This window comes from Aspergillus campestris (genome assembly GCF_002847485.1).
Source record: "Aspergillus campestris IBT 28561 chromosome Unknown P168scaffold_10, whole genome shotgun sequence".
Taxonomy (NCBI): Eukaryota; Fungi; Ascomycota; class Eurotiomycetes; order Eurotiales; family Aspergillaceae; genus Aspergillus; species Aspergillus campestris.
In genome coordinates this window covers 586,314-600,170 of record NW_020194345.1, presented here as the reverse complement: position 1 = coordinate 600,170, position 13,857 = coordinate 586,314, and the positions used below count along the sequence as shown (strand labels likewise).

The 13,857-nt window shown below is 50.8% G+C and overlaps 4 protein-coding genes across 4 annotated transcripts; 3 read left to right on the top strand and 1 right to left on the bottom strand.

The window, feature by feature from the left end:
• Window positions 1-793: 793 nt before the first annotated feature.
• cbhC (putative cellobiohydrolase) lies at window positions 794-2,582 on the bottom strand (the record flags this gene model as incomplete). The annotated part of the gene is made up of 8 exons (XM_024840377.1): window positions 794-838; window positions 894-1,135; window positions 1,190-1,447; window positions 1,507-1,644; window positions 1,693-1,946; window positions 2,048-2,330; window positions 2,380-2,448; window positions 2,495-2,582. 8 exons carry the CDS (start codon window positions 2,580-2,582, stop codon window positions 794-796), a joined length of 1,377 nt encoding a protein of 458 aa, XP_024690623.1.
• Window positions 2,583-4,715: 2,133 nt separating this feature from the next.
• P168DRAFT_240913 (uncharacterized protein) lies at window positions 4,716-5,435 on the top strand (the record flags this gene model as incomplete). The annotated part of the gene is made up of 1 exon (XM_024833740.1): window positions 4,716-5,435. One exon carries the CDS (start codon window positions 4,716-4,718, stop codon window positions 5,433-5,435), a length of 720 nt encoding a protein of 239 aa, XP_024690622.1.
• A 3,096-nt stretch (window positions 5,436-8,531) lies between these two features.
• On the top strand, window positions 8,532-9,155 carry P168DRAFT_292147 (uncharacterized protein). The gene has a single exon (XM_024837530.1). The coding sequence runs from the start codon at window positions 8,572-8,574 to the stop codon at window positions 8,854-8,856; it is 285 nt and encodes a 94-aa protein (XP_024690621.1). The 5' UTR covers window positions 8,532-8,571; the 3' UTR covers window positions 8,857-9,155.
• A 1,782-nt stretch (window positions 9,156-10,937) lies between these two features.
• cat1 (catalase catB) lies at window positions 10,938-13,249 on the top strand (the record flags this gene model as incomplete). Its single annotated transcript, XM_024833715.1, has 4 exons — window positions 10,938-11,213; window positions 11,275-11,916; window positions 11,973-12,137; window positions 12,188-13,249. 4 exons carry the CDS (start codon window positions 10,938-10,940, stop codon window positions 13,247-13,249), a joined length of 2,145 nt encoding a protein of 714 aa, XP_024690620.1.
• Between the last annotated feature and the right edge of the window lie 608 nt (window positions 13,250-13,857).

Sequence of the window (13,857 nt, the reverse complement as noted above, 5' to 3'; positions counted from 1 at the left end):
AGATGTTCCTCAATTTGCTGTCATGTTTTTTGACTCACATCTATAGCACAGCGATTCCCCGATCAATCCCAGCCATGAAGCAGATATCAATGCACTGTTTGTTCTAAGTCTGCGTGAAGTTTTCCGGACCGTTGTTGTAGCCAAATAACAGTGTTTCATAGTTAGCCTCATGAACAAAGATCGAGTAACTTTCAAGGATCTCTCAAAGTAGGAAATCAGTGCGGTAAGCATGATTGATGAATGTCTAGGATTGTCCATGATATATGTCCCAAATGTCTGTCAGTGGTTTGACCAGAAAATGCATGAATGTATGGCCTGTAAATGGTCGAAGATGAAGAAGAAGAAGAAGAAGAAGGAGAAGAGAAGAAGGACTGGAGGTTATGCTTATGTGGCTCTATGCCTGGGAGTTTCTTCCTTCCTCCCTCCGTAACTTCCAATTCCATATGTCCTCCCTTATTCAACTTCCCTGGACGGATACATAATATCAGAGCTAAGAATATACTATTGTCCCCGGCTATGCCATCGACAAACGACCGACAGAAAATCTCGTTTAAAGGACAGGAAGATCTAAGAATTCTTTTGTTGGACCGAATGAAGCATGATCATTGGGATAGTTCGATTTGATTATATGAGACTGGGGCTATGTTATAGGTAGGATCAAGTCAATGTTGCTCAATGAACAGATAACCCTCTCCCTCCCCCTCTTCATGCTAAATCTCAATCCCAGATCGATGTTCCGAACATCAGCTAGGAACCCTGTCCTGTCATTGGTGTCTGATCTACTAGTAGCCACCTAGAATGTCGGGTTCGCATTGACCAACAACTGCTCGAAGTAGGCCTATCACGGTGTTACTATCAACGATCATTCTTCGAAGAAAAAAAGCAGAACTAACCTGGAACCACGTCCCCGCCTCAGGAGCTGGCTGCAAGGAGTCGCTGTATCCGCAATGGGCATCGTAGCGGGTGGCGCTGCTATCGGACGTGCCGTCGCTCTCGCCTCCCGGCTTAACCCAGACAAAGGCATCGAGAAGCGGATCGCCCGTGTTGGTCGAGAAGCGCTCTCCGAACCCAGTCCCGATAACATTGCACCAGTCACCCCAAGCGCTCTGCTTGGTGGGCTGGGCGCCGCTTCGTGCTGATAATATCGTTAGTTCGATGTGTCTGAGTTGGGAAGGGGAAGGTGAAATACAGGTATCCATCAGGAAATGCGCCGGGAACCCTGCGTCTCGCAGTAGTGGAGCTAAGGCGTTTATATAACGCTTCTCGTCGCAGTTAGTGTTACCAGAAGTGTACGACGGACAGGTTCCGATCGACCAGGCATTGTAGTTAGCGACGTTGGTCGCCAGCCCACGAACTGCCGCCGGTGACCCGGCATCCTTGTACACCGATGCGTAGAGAGTGGCAGCGGGCCCGACGTTGGCAGCCCAGCCCAGCCAGCCGGCATGCCCTATTGATTTGTTAGGTTCCTAACTTGCAGTATCTTGAGTGTAGAAGGGATCAATATACCGGCATCAATATACATGGACACATTGGGTAAGTCGAGCTCCTTCAGTGCGTAGGAAACGCATTCCATGTACGCAGCTTGGGCGTTGGCACACTTAGGAACGTTGAGATTGGTGACCAAATTGGCAAGACTATCGGGTTCTATCATGATCTCAGCTTCTGCTCGATTGAATGGCGTAAGATACATACCGATCAGTAGAATCGTGTGCACATCAGAATACTTCACCAGCTGCGCCCGGATGGCGTCGATGTACTTCTTATAGTTCGCCACTCCATTGTTTCCAATTGCATACTCGCCATTACTAGCTAAGGCCGCGCAGTCCCGATCTGGTAGATCGTAAACCACAAAGATACCGGCGACCGGAGGGCTAGCACCGGCGGCATTCTGCGCCTTGATGTCGGCCAGGTAAGTGCCCATAGTTGGAACTTTCGCGGCCACGTCCCTGAATATGGTCAACATGTATTGAGAAAGATCAAGACCCCATCTCTCTCCAGTAGATAGGGGGCCGCATATTCAGCTAGAACTACGATAGGAGAGACATACAGCCAAACAAAAGACGGCACTTTCGCCGCGGCGGTAGCTTTGGCGACCAGCGAGCCGGTCAGAGACGGAATGGCCAGAGAATGGACCTCTGACGAGTAGTACGGGTTGACATAAAGCTGGTATCCACTGAACGGGTTTCCAGATGGCGCAGCCGTTGTGGTGGCTCCCGCGCTGGTGGAGGTACGAGTGGACGAGCTGGTGGTCGTCGTCAGGGTCGTCCTTGTAGTCGTAGAACCTCCAGTTGTCGTGGCCGTTGCGGTAGACGGCACACATTGCGCGTAGTCTGATCTAGTTAGTCACTTGACTTGCCAAAAGATGATAAAAACACGTACGGGGGTTTTGCGTGCTACATGCCGCCCCTGCAGGACAGTTTGTTTCACCTGTCCATCCAGCACCGCCGCCTGCTTGGGTCAGATATTGCGGCTCTGGGCTGAGAAGGAAGCATACATTGGCCCCAAAGGGACTGCTGGGCGTGGATAGCAGGTAGCAGAGCTGATAGAGCGATATAGATGGCGTGCTTCATGATCGGCGACATGAGGTTGTACTTGGATCCAACTTGAGAGGGGCTACGCATGACATTTATACTTTGATGGTTTTCAAAACGGAGATAGAAGCCGGATTGCCGATATACGAGCTTCAATGTACCCCAGATCTGTATTGTTCATGCCGACAACTATAGGCTGTAGTATAGCACCTACACAACCGCAAGAACGGGTCCAGATCCCATAATTGACAACGGCGAATGCACAAACATGTGGGGAAGCGGGTAATTAGACAGGTCTTCATCAACACGTGGTTAAATTGAGAAACCCAATTGAGAACACTTCTTTGGTTGGCAGATGGCTGTGGCGTCCAGAAAAGAACCAGTGATCCTCAATTAGGGAAGGTCTCATCCGGCATCTGACATGCGAGCTTATTTAATTTAATCTATTGTCGCCCCGCTCAGCATCCAAACTGGATTCTTCAGGCGAGAGAAGGCTAGACTCATGAGAATTGTCGGCCATCGACTGGGTAATAATCGCGGTCTCGCGGGCCGGCCAGCCTCCATCATGCTCTCGAGATGCACGTTTATGACTATGAGTCGCAGTGTTTTGCCGTTGCGCATTTGTACCATGTGGTTTACCCCGGATCACCTCGGATCTTAGCCCTTTCGCGCAGGTTATATCCCTCGGTTATATCTGCCTCAGTAGCATTGGGCTGTCATTTCCGCTGCAACGGTCCTTGGCTTTGGACGTCCGTGCTATGACGGTCAGATACAATTTGTAGGATATTCCTTGGAGACATGCGATTGACTGAGACCAATTAGTGAACGACAAGTAGCGTGACGAAAAATGAGTCCACAGCGGTACCAGGCCATGTATGACTATGAAGATGTTTTCGCTTGCCTGTTGTGTGTGCCCTTACTCTGAATTTTGAAAGCCATCGAGACGCAAACCATGTCATATCTCAATGACAGCTGCTAAGAAAGACGGAGAAAGATGGGAGTCGTTGACATAGAAGAGAAGTTCAGAAAGAATACAGAGTACAAGAAGGGAGTCGCGGTGCAGACTAGACAGGTAGGTAGATACCACTGTGGGAAGTCACCCGTTGAGGCGCGTGGATCCCCTCAATGCTGAGCCTTGTCTCATTTCCAACATCCTCTCCACGTCAGCTTCCCCTGAATTGTTCTTTTCTACCGATGTATCTAATTGACTATCAGTCTGCGCCTTCACAGAAAATATCTCACAGATCGCGGTCCGTATCTGGAGCCGACCGACAATCCTGATCACCCTTGCTTACCTCCAAAACTTCAATCTGTATAGCTATGGGGAAGGTCTCCAGTTGATCAGTCGGTTCGATCGTCGCGTTTGCGTCAATTTCGCTCTACCCCAAACGTACCCATTGGATAGGGTGAGATGTGTAAAGCTTACAGAGTCCTGCTGACTCGTAAAGGCTTACATATATTAAGGAGAAATCCTCACGAGCCTTGGCCATGGAGCTCGAAGTAGCTAGCAATGTTTCACTACCCCAACTAAGCGTTCAACACTCGATCGATTGTGACGATCTTTCAGGAGCTCTGACGACCGGGGCTCATCTGTTGCCGACCAATGGCTCCACAATCCGCTTCGATTTGGTGGTATACACTAGGAACTAAGCAAACCCGTCAACCCGAAACCGAACCGTGTCTCACGAAGCGAACTGAGTACTCCACTTTTCCACGGTACTGGAGCTACCCCTACTAGGCCACACCTACCATTTTCGATCGCATCGATTCAACCAAGCTCGAGGCGCCCGAGTCAGGGACCACGGGGTCAATGTAACCTTGAGGAGAACAGTGTGGTTTTCGCGGCAGCGACAAGCTTCCCCGATCGATCGGCGCCATGGCCGTCGAATCATGGCCACCGGCTCACGTTTCAAATTGATGACACTGCCGATCAATGCAATATGCGCCCGGCAGTCGATATTGATCGTTGACTCGTCGACCGGGGGCTCGCAGTGATCTCAGGGACATAAATCGGGACAGGAATCCCGCCATCGCTGGGAAGAATCAACCAAATCAACACACTCTCTCTTACATCTCTTCTGTAACAATATATCTTTGGTCGCTGTGCGATTTCAAATTCCTCTCTTTCGGTTCCTTTTTTCCCAACCAGAACATTCATTCAATTGATTTGAAGAACTATCCAAAATGAAGACTTCTATCCTCAGCCTCGCCCCCCTCCTGGGCCTCACCAACGCCCTTGTCGGTCTCGGCTGGGACGCAGAGAACGTGCCCGAGGAGGGCCTGAAGGACATCACCTTCCCGATTGCGATCCCGGAAGCCACCCACGAGAGCGGCTACTACTTCGCGCAGCAGTACAACTTCGTGGGCGTCAAGGACGTCGGCTACACCGGCCTGCAGCCGCGCTCTGACGAGAAGAACGGCACGAGCATCATGCACGGCGTGTTCTCCAGCTTCGTCCCGGGCACCACCACCGACGACCCCAACTGCAGCGATGGCGCCGACGGCGGCCCGGGCGTCTCCTGCGCCGTCGAGGCCCCCGCCTCCTACCAGTATCCCTACAACCTGGTGATCAAGAACACGGAGGGCACCACCTGGACGGGCGCCATGGTCAACGCCGTGACCAAGCGCTCCGTGCACATCGGCACCTACACCCTCCCCGCCGGAAGCGGCGGCATCTCGGGCGGCCAGCTCGGATTCATCGAGGACTACAAGGGATTCACCTCTCACGGCGAGACGTGCAACGAGGAGCCCTACACCAACGTCACTTTCGGCGCGCCCACTACCACCCACGCTGGCGTGGAAGGTAGCCTGGGCGAGCCCTACGAGTACGGCGACTGTGTCGGAAAGGTCAACTTCGACATCCACGCCATCGGCAAGAGCTGGCAGATCTCTCTTGGCTTTTAAGCGTGCAAGAAGCCAGTGATCATAGTATATAATATGATCGTGTGATATTATTGTACGGTGAACGGTGTGGCAGGACTTATGGTCGATTGTACCTGATATGTATTGATAGTGAAATGGATAGAGTGTAAATTGATTTCCGACAAGACTTCGGTGTCCGGAGTACAAAAAAGTACAAATCAAAAACAGACCCAGTAGCACAAGACATCAAACCCCAGCAAAACCACACATAATAATTTCAACAATGCTTTCCATTATAAAGCCATCATAATCAACAACGAGCATCCAAGATACAGACGATACAAAAAGCACTAAGATCCCAAGCCCGCCCCGTCGACGGGATGTCCATCCACCAGCCCTCAGTAAGTCGTAACTAAAAAGAACAGTAAACAGTGTCAGCCACAGACCATTAACAGTATACCACTAACTTACCAGCATCAAGCATGCTAACATCCATAACCCAAGCCCGTCCCGACCACCCGCCAGGGCTGAGTAGATGGTTGTATATGGCAATAGACTATGGAACATTAGCCAAGATCACATCAATAAACCAGGGAACTTACTGGCAAATATATATGAATATATAAATAAAAAGAAGATGACCCAACCCCGTCCCGACCACCCGCCAGGGCCTGTTAGATGGTATATAGATGGCAATGGACTATATAAATCAGTCAAGACCGCATCAATGAGACGAGGGCAACTGACTGGCAAAGATCAAAGAGAGGTATAACCCAAGCCCGTCCCAACCACCCGCCAGGGCTTAGTCTACAAAAGCTGTAGACTGGATAACCACCTGTTAGCTAATATCCCGACAATCATGACAAGATGTGCATACTTAGCAAGATATGGCAAGACCATGTCCCAAGCCCGTTCCCGACCACCCACCAGGGCTTAGTAAATGGTTGTAGATAACAGTAGACAGTGAAATGCGTTAGCCAAGTTCACTTGATAAGATATGTTGACTCACTGGCAATATATGGCAAGGCCATATCCCAAGCCCGTCCCGACCACCCGCCAGGGCTTGTTAAATGGTAAGTAGATAGTAGTAGACAATAGAGAATGTTAGCCAAAGCCCATCTCCCCACTGTTATCAGCTTAGCTTACTAGTAATATATGGAAAGGCCATATCCCAAGCCCGTCACGACCACCCGCCAGGGCTTGTTAAATGGTAAGTAGATAGCAGTAGACAGTAGAACATGTTAGCCAAGCTTGTCTCTTTGCTGTAATTGGACCGACTCACTGGTAATATATGGCAAAGCCAACTCCCAAGCCCGCCCCAACCACCCAACCAGGGCTTGTTAAATGGTAAGTAGATGGTAATAGACTAGGACAGGTTAGCCAAGACCACATCAATAGAAGAGTAGCGACTTAAATAGATGGCGAATAGATGGCGAATAGATGGCGAATAGATGGCGAATAGATGGCGAATAGATGGCGAATAGATGGCAGTAGATGGCAGTAGATGGCAGTAGATGGCAGTAGATGGCAGTAGATGGCAGTAGATGGCAACAAATAGCAACAAATGGCAACAAATGGCAACAAATGGCAACAAATGGTAGTAAATAGCAAGATATGGCAAAAGACAAGAAAAGGAAAGGTAGATCACCCAGGCCCGTCCCAACCACCCACCGGGGCCTGTAGTTAGAAAGTATCCTGTTTATGTGTCAGTAACTGTGACGACCTCTCAAACGTATATAGGGGAATGGAAGGCAGACAGACCTATACAAAAAAAAGGTAGATCACCCAGGCCCGTCCCAACCACCCGCCGGGGCCCAGACATCAAGGAAAAAAAAGAAGGAAAAAAAAAAAGAAGATAAGAAGAGATAGAAAGATAATCAAGGAAATAAGAAAATAAGGAAATGGGAAGATAATCAAGGAAATAAGGAAATAAGGAAATAAGGAAATAAGGAAATAAGGAAATAAGGAAATAAGGAAATAAGGAAATAAGGAAATAAGGAAATAAGGAAAGAAGAAGAAGAGAAGAAGAAGAGAAGAAGAAGAGAAGAAGAAGAGAAGAATAGAAGAAGAACAAGAACAGAAAAGGAACAGAAGAAGAACAGAAAGAAATAAGAATAAGGAAAACAAGAGAAGAAAGAAAAGAGCCCTTGTTGAAAGGATCCCATCCCCATATCCACAGAAGACCAAGCTAAAGAAATGCGAGAAGAGCAAACTATCCAACACTATCTAACACTGTCTAACTACTAACTACTAAATACTATCTACTAACTATCCAAAGACCAAACTAAAGATAAAAGAAGAAAGAAAGCAAGAAAGCAAGCAAGGCCGAAGCTAAATGTTAGCAACTAGAAGGTCAGTGAAGCAAGCAATCCCTCCATATGCGGCGCACCGCAGAGGAGGGCAGAGAGGTGTAAGAGAGAAGAAAATCAAGAGGGGGACGGGAGGAATGAGCATGTACTTATGCCCATGAGAAATAGGGTTTCTGATTGACAGAAACAGCTGGAATCGGGGGAGAGTTTTCGGTGACGACGATGTGTGTGAGTTGCTTTGCTATCAAAAGGAGGGGCTTGATGCTCGGTGACAGCTACTGGAATTACTGAATGTCGAATGCACCCGAGAGAGCAGGGTGGTTGAGGCCAGTGGTTGGGTGTATCCTAGGGAAGGAGTATAGCATACTACCAATAGGGTTCCAGCTGCCCTGACCCAAATGGTCGGGACTACCGGAGTTATGGGATTGACTTCGGGGTGAAAGTATACGTGTGAGTCAACGTCGTCGGAAGAGGACGGGAATAGGACTTCGAATGACAATAGGGTTTCTTCCCCAGAGGCTTTGTCCCCATCTGGCCGTTGGAGCGGCTGAGTACCAAGGTTTGATAAGAATAGCTATGTCCTACAGATGCAATTAGGTCAATGCAGAGGTCAGGAAAATCCGCCGAGCTCGGATTCGAGATAGATAAAGTACGTTATGGTGTAATGCCGGTGCTTCCGGTATACGCCCCGATATGGCAGGTGCAAAAGATGGGGTGCGAAAGATGGCAGGTGCGACTGTAATGCATACATAGCCGTACATCATAGCTACGTATTTTCTACGTTGTGTCTCTGTACAATGATGTGTAAATGATGAAATTAGTAGAAGGATAGAAAAGTTCGAGTAGATCAGGGTCAATAATCCTTCGGGATGAAGGCAATCTTTCTAGAAGCAGACCCAGTACATACAGTAGTGGACAACGACCAGGAATGCCCCGGACGATTATATCTCCTTGAAGGTCGTCATGTTCTCAAACCAGCCACAGCAGCCCGAGACAACGACGTCTCCAAGGAGTTCAAATCTGATACCGTTGGGCGATCAGTCCTTCATCAGGAGCCGTTTCAGCTTGCTGGGTCCGATTCCACCGAGATCTGCGATGATGCCATGTGTCTTGTCTTGTTCCCACCAGATACACCTGGTCGTTCCAGCATTTAGAGTACCGGGACACTCTGGATAATCGTTTCTGATCGGGTTCGCTCGATCAGCAGTCGAGTACAGGTCATGCCGTGTCGTCTCACATCACGTGACTGAGATAGGGCAAGCGGCGGCAGTGATTTGGCGCGACGGGCGACGCCACATCCGCGTCATTAAGCATTCATGAATCATGGGTAGATGTGCTATCTTATGTACGGGAGCTTGATCCCTGTTGAAGAGGATTGCCAGCTACCAATGTGTACACCGGTCGCGTTCGAGGCGTTCGAGAGTTGGTGTTCATAAATCGGATATGGGAGTGGCTTGTTCCGTGCGGAAGGAAGGTGATCCGGTCGGTGGATTGAAGTTGCTCTTAATCTACAATGTAGTATAGTATAGGTAGTACCTATTGATTGATGCCCGACCATAGGTTCCTACCATTCTTGGTATTCGACTTGCCGATTGGTTTGACATATTATTATTATCTCGTACTTCACTCCCAAATACGATGCTTTATTGAGACTACCGCAAGGGATGATCTCCCGCCCAGACCGATTATCAATGTCTACGCCACTCTCCGCATTAGTACGGGGCGAAAGTTGTGATAGGGATGTGACGAGACGCCAATATGATCTTGGCTGAACTGAACCTGGGGGTGATTGACGCCTGGGGTGATACTACATTGCCCAGAGTACTAAGGCAAGTATGGCCTGACTCGTGCATCCGAGGAAGCACGGTCGCAAACCGATTCGATAGTGAAGCTATCCCAAGATGCAGCGAGTCGGGCGAGTGCATGATAGGACACTGGGGGATTCGAGTGTGATTAATGACCGACCGAGCGGAGTCCGAAATGTGACAGACATACAGTAGTGGGCGTATTAATAGGAACGCCACCGCAGACGCACTTCCGGGATGTTACCTTCAGATTGACTAGGCTTCCTGCTCGTTACCTAGCTACCTATCTGACTATCTCAATCCTACCGATGTAGCTACTAGCTAGGCCTTCGGACCTGCATTGCTGCGAGATGACTGTTAGTTGGGTTGGGAGCGCAAGGGTCTCCTGACCGCCAGTGCCCTAATCCACCTCACTAATCCACCCCTCACTGTGGACCAAGACACAAACATTCCCAGACCCTGATCATTCTATATAACCTCTCCATATAATCTATATAATTAAATAGAGATCGCCCGTCTGATACTGTTCCTTCCCTATCTGTTGCAGACAGACCTCCTGTCAGGTACCACCGTTATCCCCTGTAGTTTCAGAAAGATCTCCACCGCATGAATAATCCATTGCTAATCACCTCCATCCCCCACGTCGAGAGGTGCATTTGGACTGCATATCGGTTGAAACCCCGGCAGGTCGCGGTATATGTAGCTCCGGCCTTCACCAATGAAAAAATTTGCAAAATAATTGACTGTGTTTAGCACAAGACGCCGTCGTTCGACCGACGTCTGCCAAGCCCGCCTAGTGGAGATGTCGAATCCAGTCCATTGACCAGTCAGATACGTGGATTAATGATGAGGACGCCGTGAAATTGCGATTCTAGGCCGAATCCTCTTACCAAGCCGGCTGGTTCACTTGTGACTGCGATCTCCTCCTGTCCGGGTCGAGGGACGAAAAACCAGATAGATCAAAAAAATCCAAACAAAATAAGAATAAGATCGACGAGACTTTTAGCCGATGTGAATTATCAGTGGTTGCACCGGCCAAGACCACGTTCCTAAGCGTGCGCGGGGAGGAGAAAGACAGAGAGAGAGAGATGAAATCCCGACTCCGTATCGTATCCCCTCGCGTCGTTGGATCGACATGCAGATGTATAAGAATGTCCGTGTCACCCTCGGCTCTCCTCGAGCAATCGCTTTTCAAATTCCTTGTGTCAATTGAACCAAACCAATTGACCGGACGGTTTGAATTATTGCACTGGTTTGTTGTCCCGCTGGCTGGCCTTCGGTCCTTCCCCTCATCCCTGTCTGGCGTGCCCCCTTCCTTGCCATTCTCCCCATTCCCCTTTCCCTTATATTCACCCCTAGTTTGGTGGTCGCTCTTAGTGTTCCCAATACTCTCTTCCAAGGCACATCGGTTGACTTTTCCGCTCCAGATCATGCGAGCCACCTTCCTAGGCCTTGTTGGCCTCCTCCCTGTGGCCTATGCCCAATGTCCCTACATGGCGGCGCGCGACACCCCTGGCAGTGGCGCCGCCGGGGATACCGAGGAATTCCTGTCGCAATACTACTTGGATGACAGTGATAGCTTCATGACCTCCGACGCCGGGGGACCCATTGCCGATCAGGACAGCCTTCAGGTCGGTGATCGCGGTCCGACCCTGCTGGAGGATTTTATCTTCCGCCAGAAGATCCAGCGATTCGACCATGAGCGGGTATGTGATTTAATTTCTTGACAAATCTTCATAGTCAATCCTAAACTGACCTCGGATTTAGGTCCCGGAACGCGCCGTCCACGCCCGCGGCGCTGGCGCCCACGGTGTCTTCACCTCGTACGGGGACTACTCCAACATCACGGCGGCCTCGTTCCTCAGCAAAGAGGGTAAGGAGACACCCGTCTTCCTGCGCTTCTCCACCGTCGCCGGCAGTCGCGGCAGCTCCGATCTCGCGCGCGATGTCCACGGTTTCGCGACCCGCTTCTATACCGACGAGGGCAACTTCGACCTAGTGGGAAACAATATCCCCGTCTTCTTCATCCAAGACGCCATTCTCTTCCCGGATCTGATCCACGCCGTTAAGCCGCGCGGTGACAATGAGATCCCGCAAGCTGCCACGGCACACGACTCCGCCTGGGACTTTTTCTCTCGCCAGCCCAGCACCATGCATACGCTGTTCTGGGCCATGGCTGGCCACGGTATCCCCCGGTCGTTCCGCCATCTGGATGGGTTCGGCGTGCATACCTTCCGGTTTGTCACCGACAAGGGCGAGTCCAAGCTGGTCAAGTTCCACTGGAAGTCTTTGACCGGCAAGGCGAGCATGGTCTGGGAAGAGGCCCAGCAGGTGTCGGGCAAGAATGGCGATTTCATGCGCCAGGATCTGTTCGAGAGCATTGAGGCGGGCCGGTTTCCCGAGTGGGAGGTATGCAGATCTTGAGTTCTATTCGTGTCAGTTATTCATACTGATGAGTGCTGTAGCTCGGTGTCCAAGTCATGGATGAGGAGGATCAGCTTCGCTTCGGGTTCGACCTGTTCGATCCCACCAAGATCGTGCCCGAGGAGCTCGTCCCCATCACCAAGGTGGGCAAGATGACGCTCAACCGCAACCCTCGCAACTACTTTGCTGAAACCGAACAAGTCATGGTACATTCTCCCTCCCTTCCTGTATCGTTATGAGGTATTGACCGATCCAGTTCCAACCCGGCCACCTCGTCCGCGGAATCGACTTCACCGAGGACCCCCTCCTGCAAGGCCGCCTCTTCTCCTACCTGGACACGCAACTCAACCGCAATGGCGGTCCCAACTTCGAGCAGCTGCCCATCAACCAGCCGCGTGTGCCCATCCACAACAACAACCGCGACGGTGCCGGCCAGATGTTCATCCCGCTGAACCCCCACGCCTACTCCCCCAGCCAGGGCGCCCCCCAGCAGGCCAACCAGACCGCCGGCAAGGGCTTCTTCACGGCCCCGCACCGCACCGCCAAGGGCGCCTTCACGCGATCCGTGTCGCCCTCCTTCGCCGACGTCTGGTCGCAACCGCGCCTCTTCTTCAACTCGCTCATCCCCGCCGAGCAGCAGTTCATCATCAACGCGATGAGCTTCGAAACCTCCAACCTCAAGAGCCCCGTCGTCAAGCAAAACGTCATCATGCAGCTCAACCGCATCAGCAACGACGTCGCCTGCGCCGTCGCCCGCGCCATCGGCATCGCCGAACCCAAGCCGGACCCAACCTACTACCACGACAACACCACCGTCAACGTCGGCGCCTTTGGCCACAAGCTCTTCAAACTCGACGGCCTCAAGGTCGGCATCCTGGCCTCCAACTCCGTCCCGGAAAGCACCTCCTCCGCCAAGACCCTCGCCGACCAGCTCGCCCGCGTCAACGTTGACGTCGTTGTCGTTGCGGAACACCTCGCCGACGGCATCGACCAAACCTACGCCGCCTCCGACGCCATCCAATTCGACGCTGTCATCGTCGCCTCAGGCGTCGCCGACCTGTTCACCCAGCGCTCCCTCATTAAACCCACCGCCTCGTACCCCGCCGGCCGCCCCCTCCAAATTCTCGTCGACGCCTTCCGCTTCGGCAAAACCGTCGGTGCTCTCGGCGCGGGCGACTCCGCCCTCAAAGACGCAGGTATCGCCTCTGACCGTCCGGGCGTCGTCGTCGCCAAGGACGCCGGCAAGGGCTTTGTAGATAGTCTTACTGATTCCCTGACGACGTTCAAGTTCTTGGATCGGTTTGCTACGGGTGCCTAGATTCTCTTTGACTCTTTTTTTCTGTTACCTTATTTGTAATAGGTTTATATCACGTGATTCTATCTTAACATACATATATTATCTTATATACCATATCATATCATACCCTTGCATCATTTCATAATTTTCTGTGCTTTTTGTTTTCATTAATGAGGAGCCGTATGTTCGAGTTCTGGGCTGACCTGGCCTGGGATGGGTGTGATGTTCAGACAAGGGTAGATAGGCAGCCTGAGCACGAAAATCCAAACTGTGTGAAATAACAGACAGTAACAGCCAAAAGAATGATAAACCTGATAATCTCGAAGCAAGCCATGGGTTTACAGAACGTGGAGAAATTGAATAAAATTACAAATGATGTGGGGAAAGAATGGCTCTGAAAGTCAGCTGACATACATGCTGACCGATTGTACTGTCACTCTTTACTCACTCCGCACCTTGGAGGCGGAAATGAGTGAATAGATGGGTGGATGGATGAATGGGTGTAGATTCATTGTTTTTCCGTGACTTACTTTGACTGGCTCTGACTGGGTCATGGACTGGGTTATACTGGATTGTCTTTGCCCATGGTTCTTTAGTTCCTTTCCCGAAGAGTAGTCAAGGAAAGGAGG

Coding starts and splice junctions, on each gene's coding strand:
- P168DRAFT_292147 (XM_024837530.1), top strand. CDS start 8,572: ATGAAGGCAATCTTTCTAGAAGCAGACCCAGTACATACAGTAGTGGAC.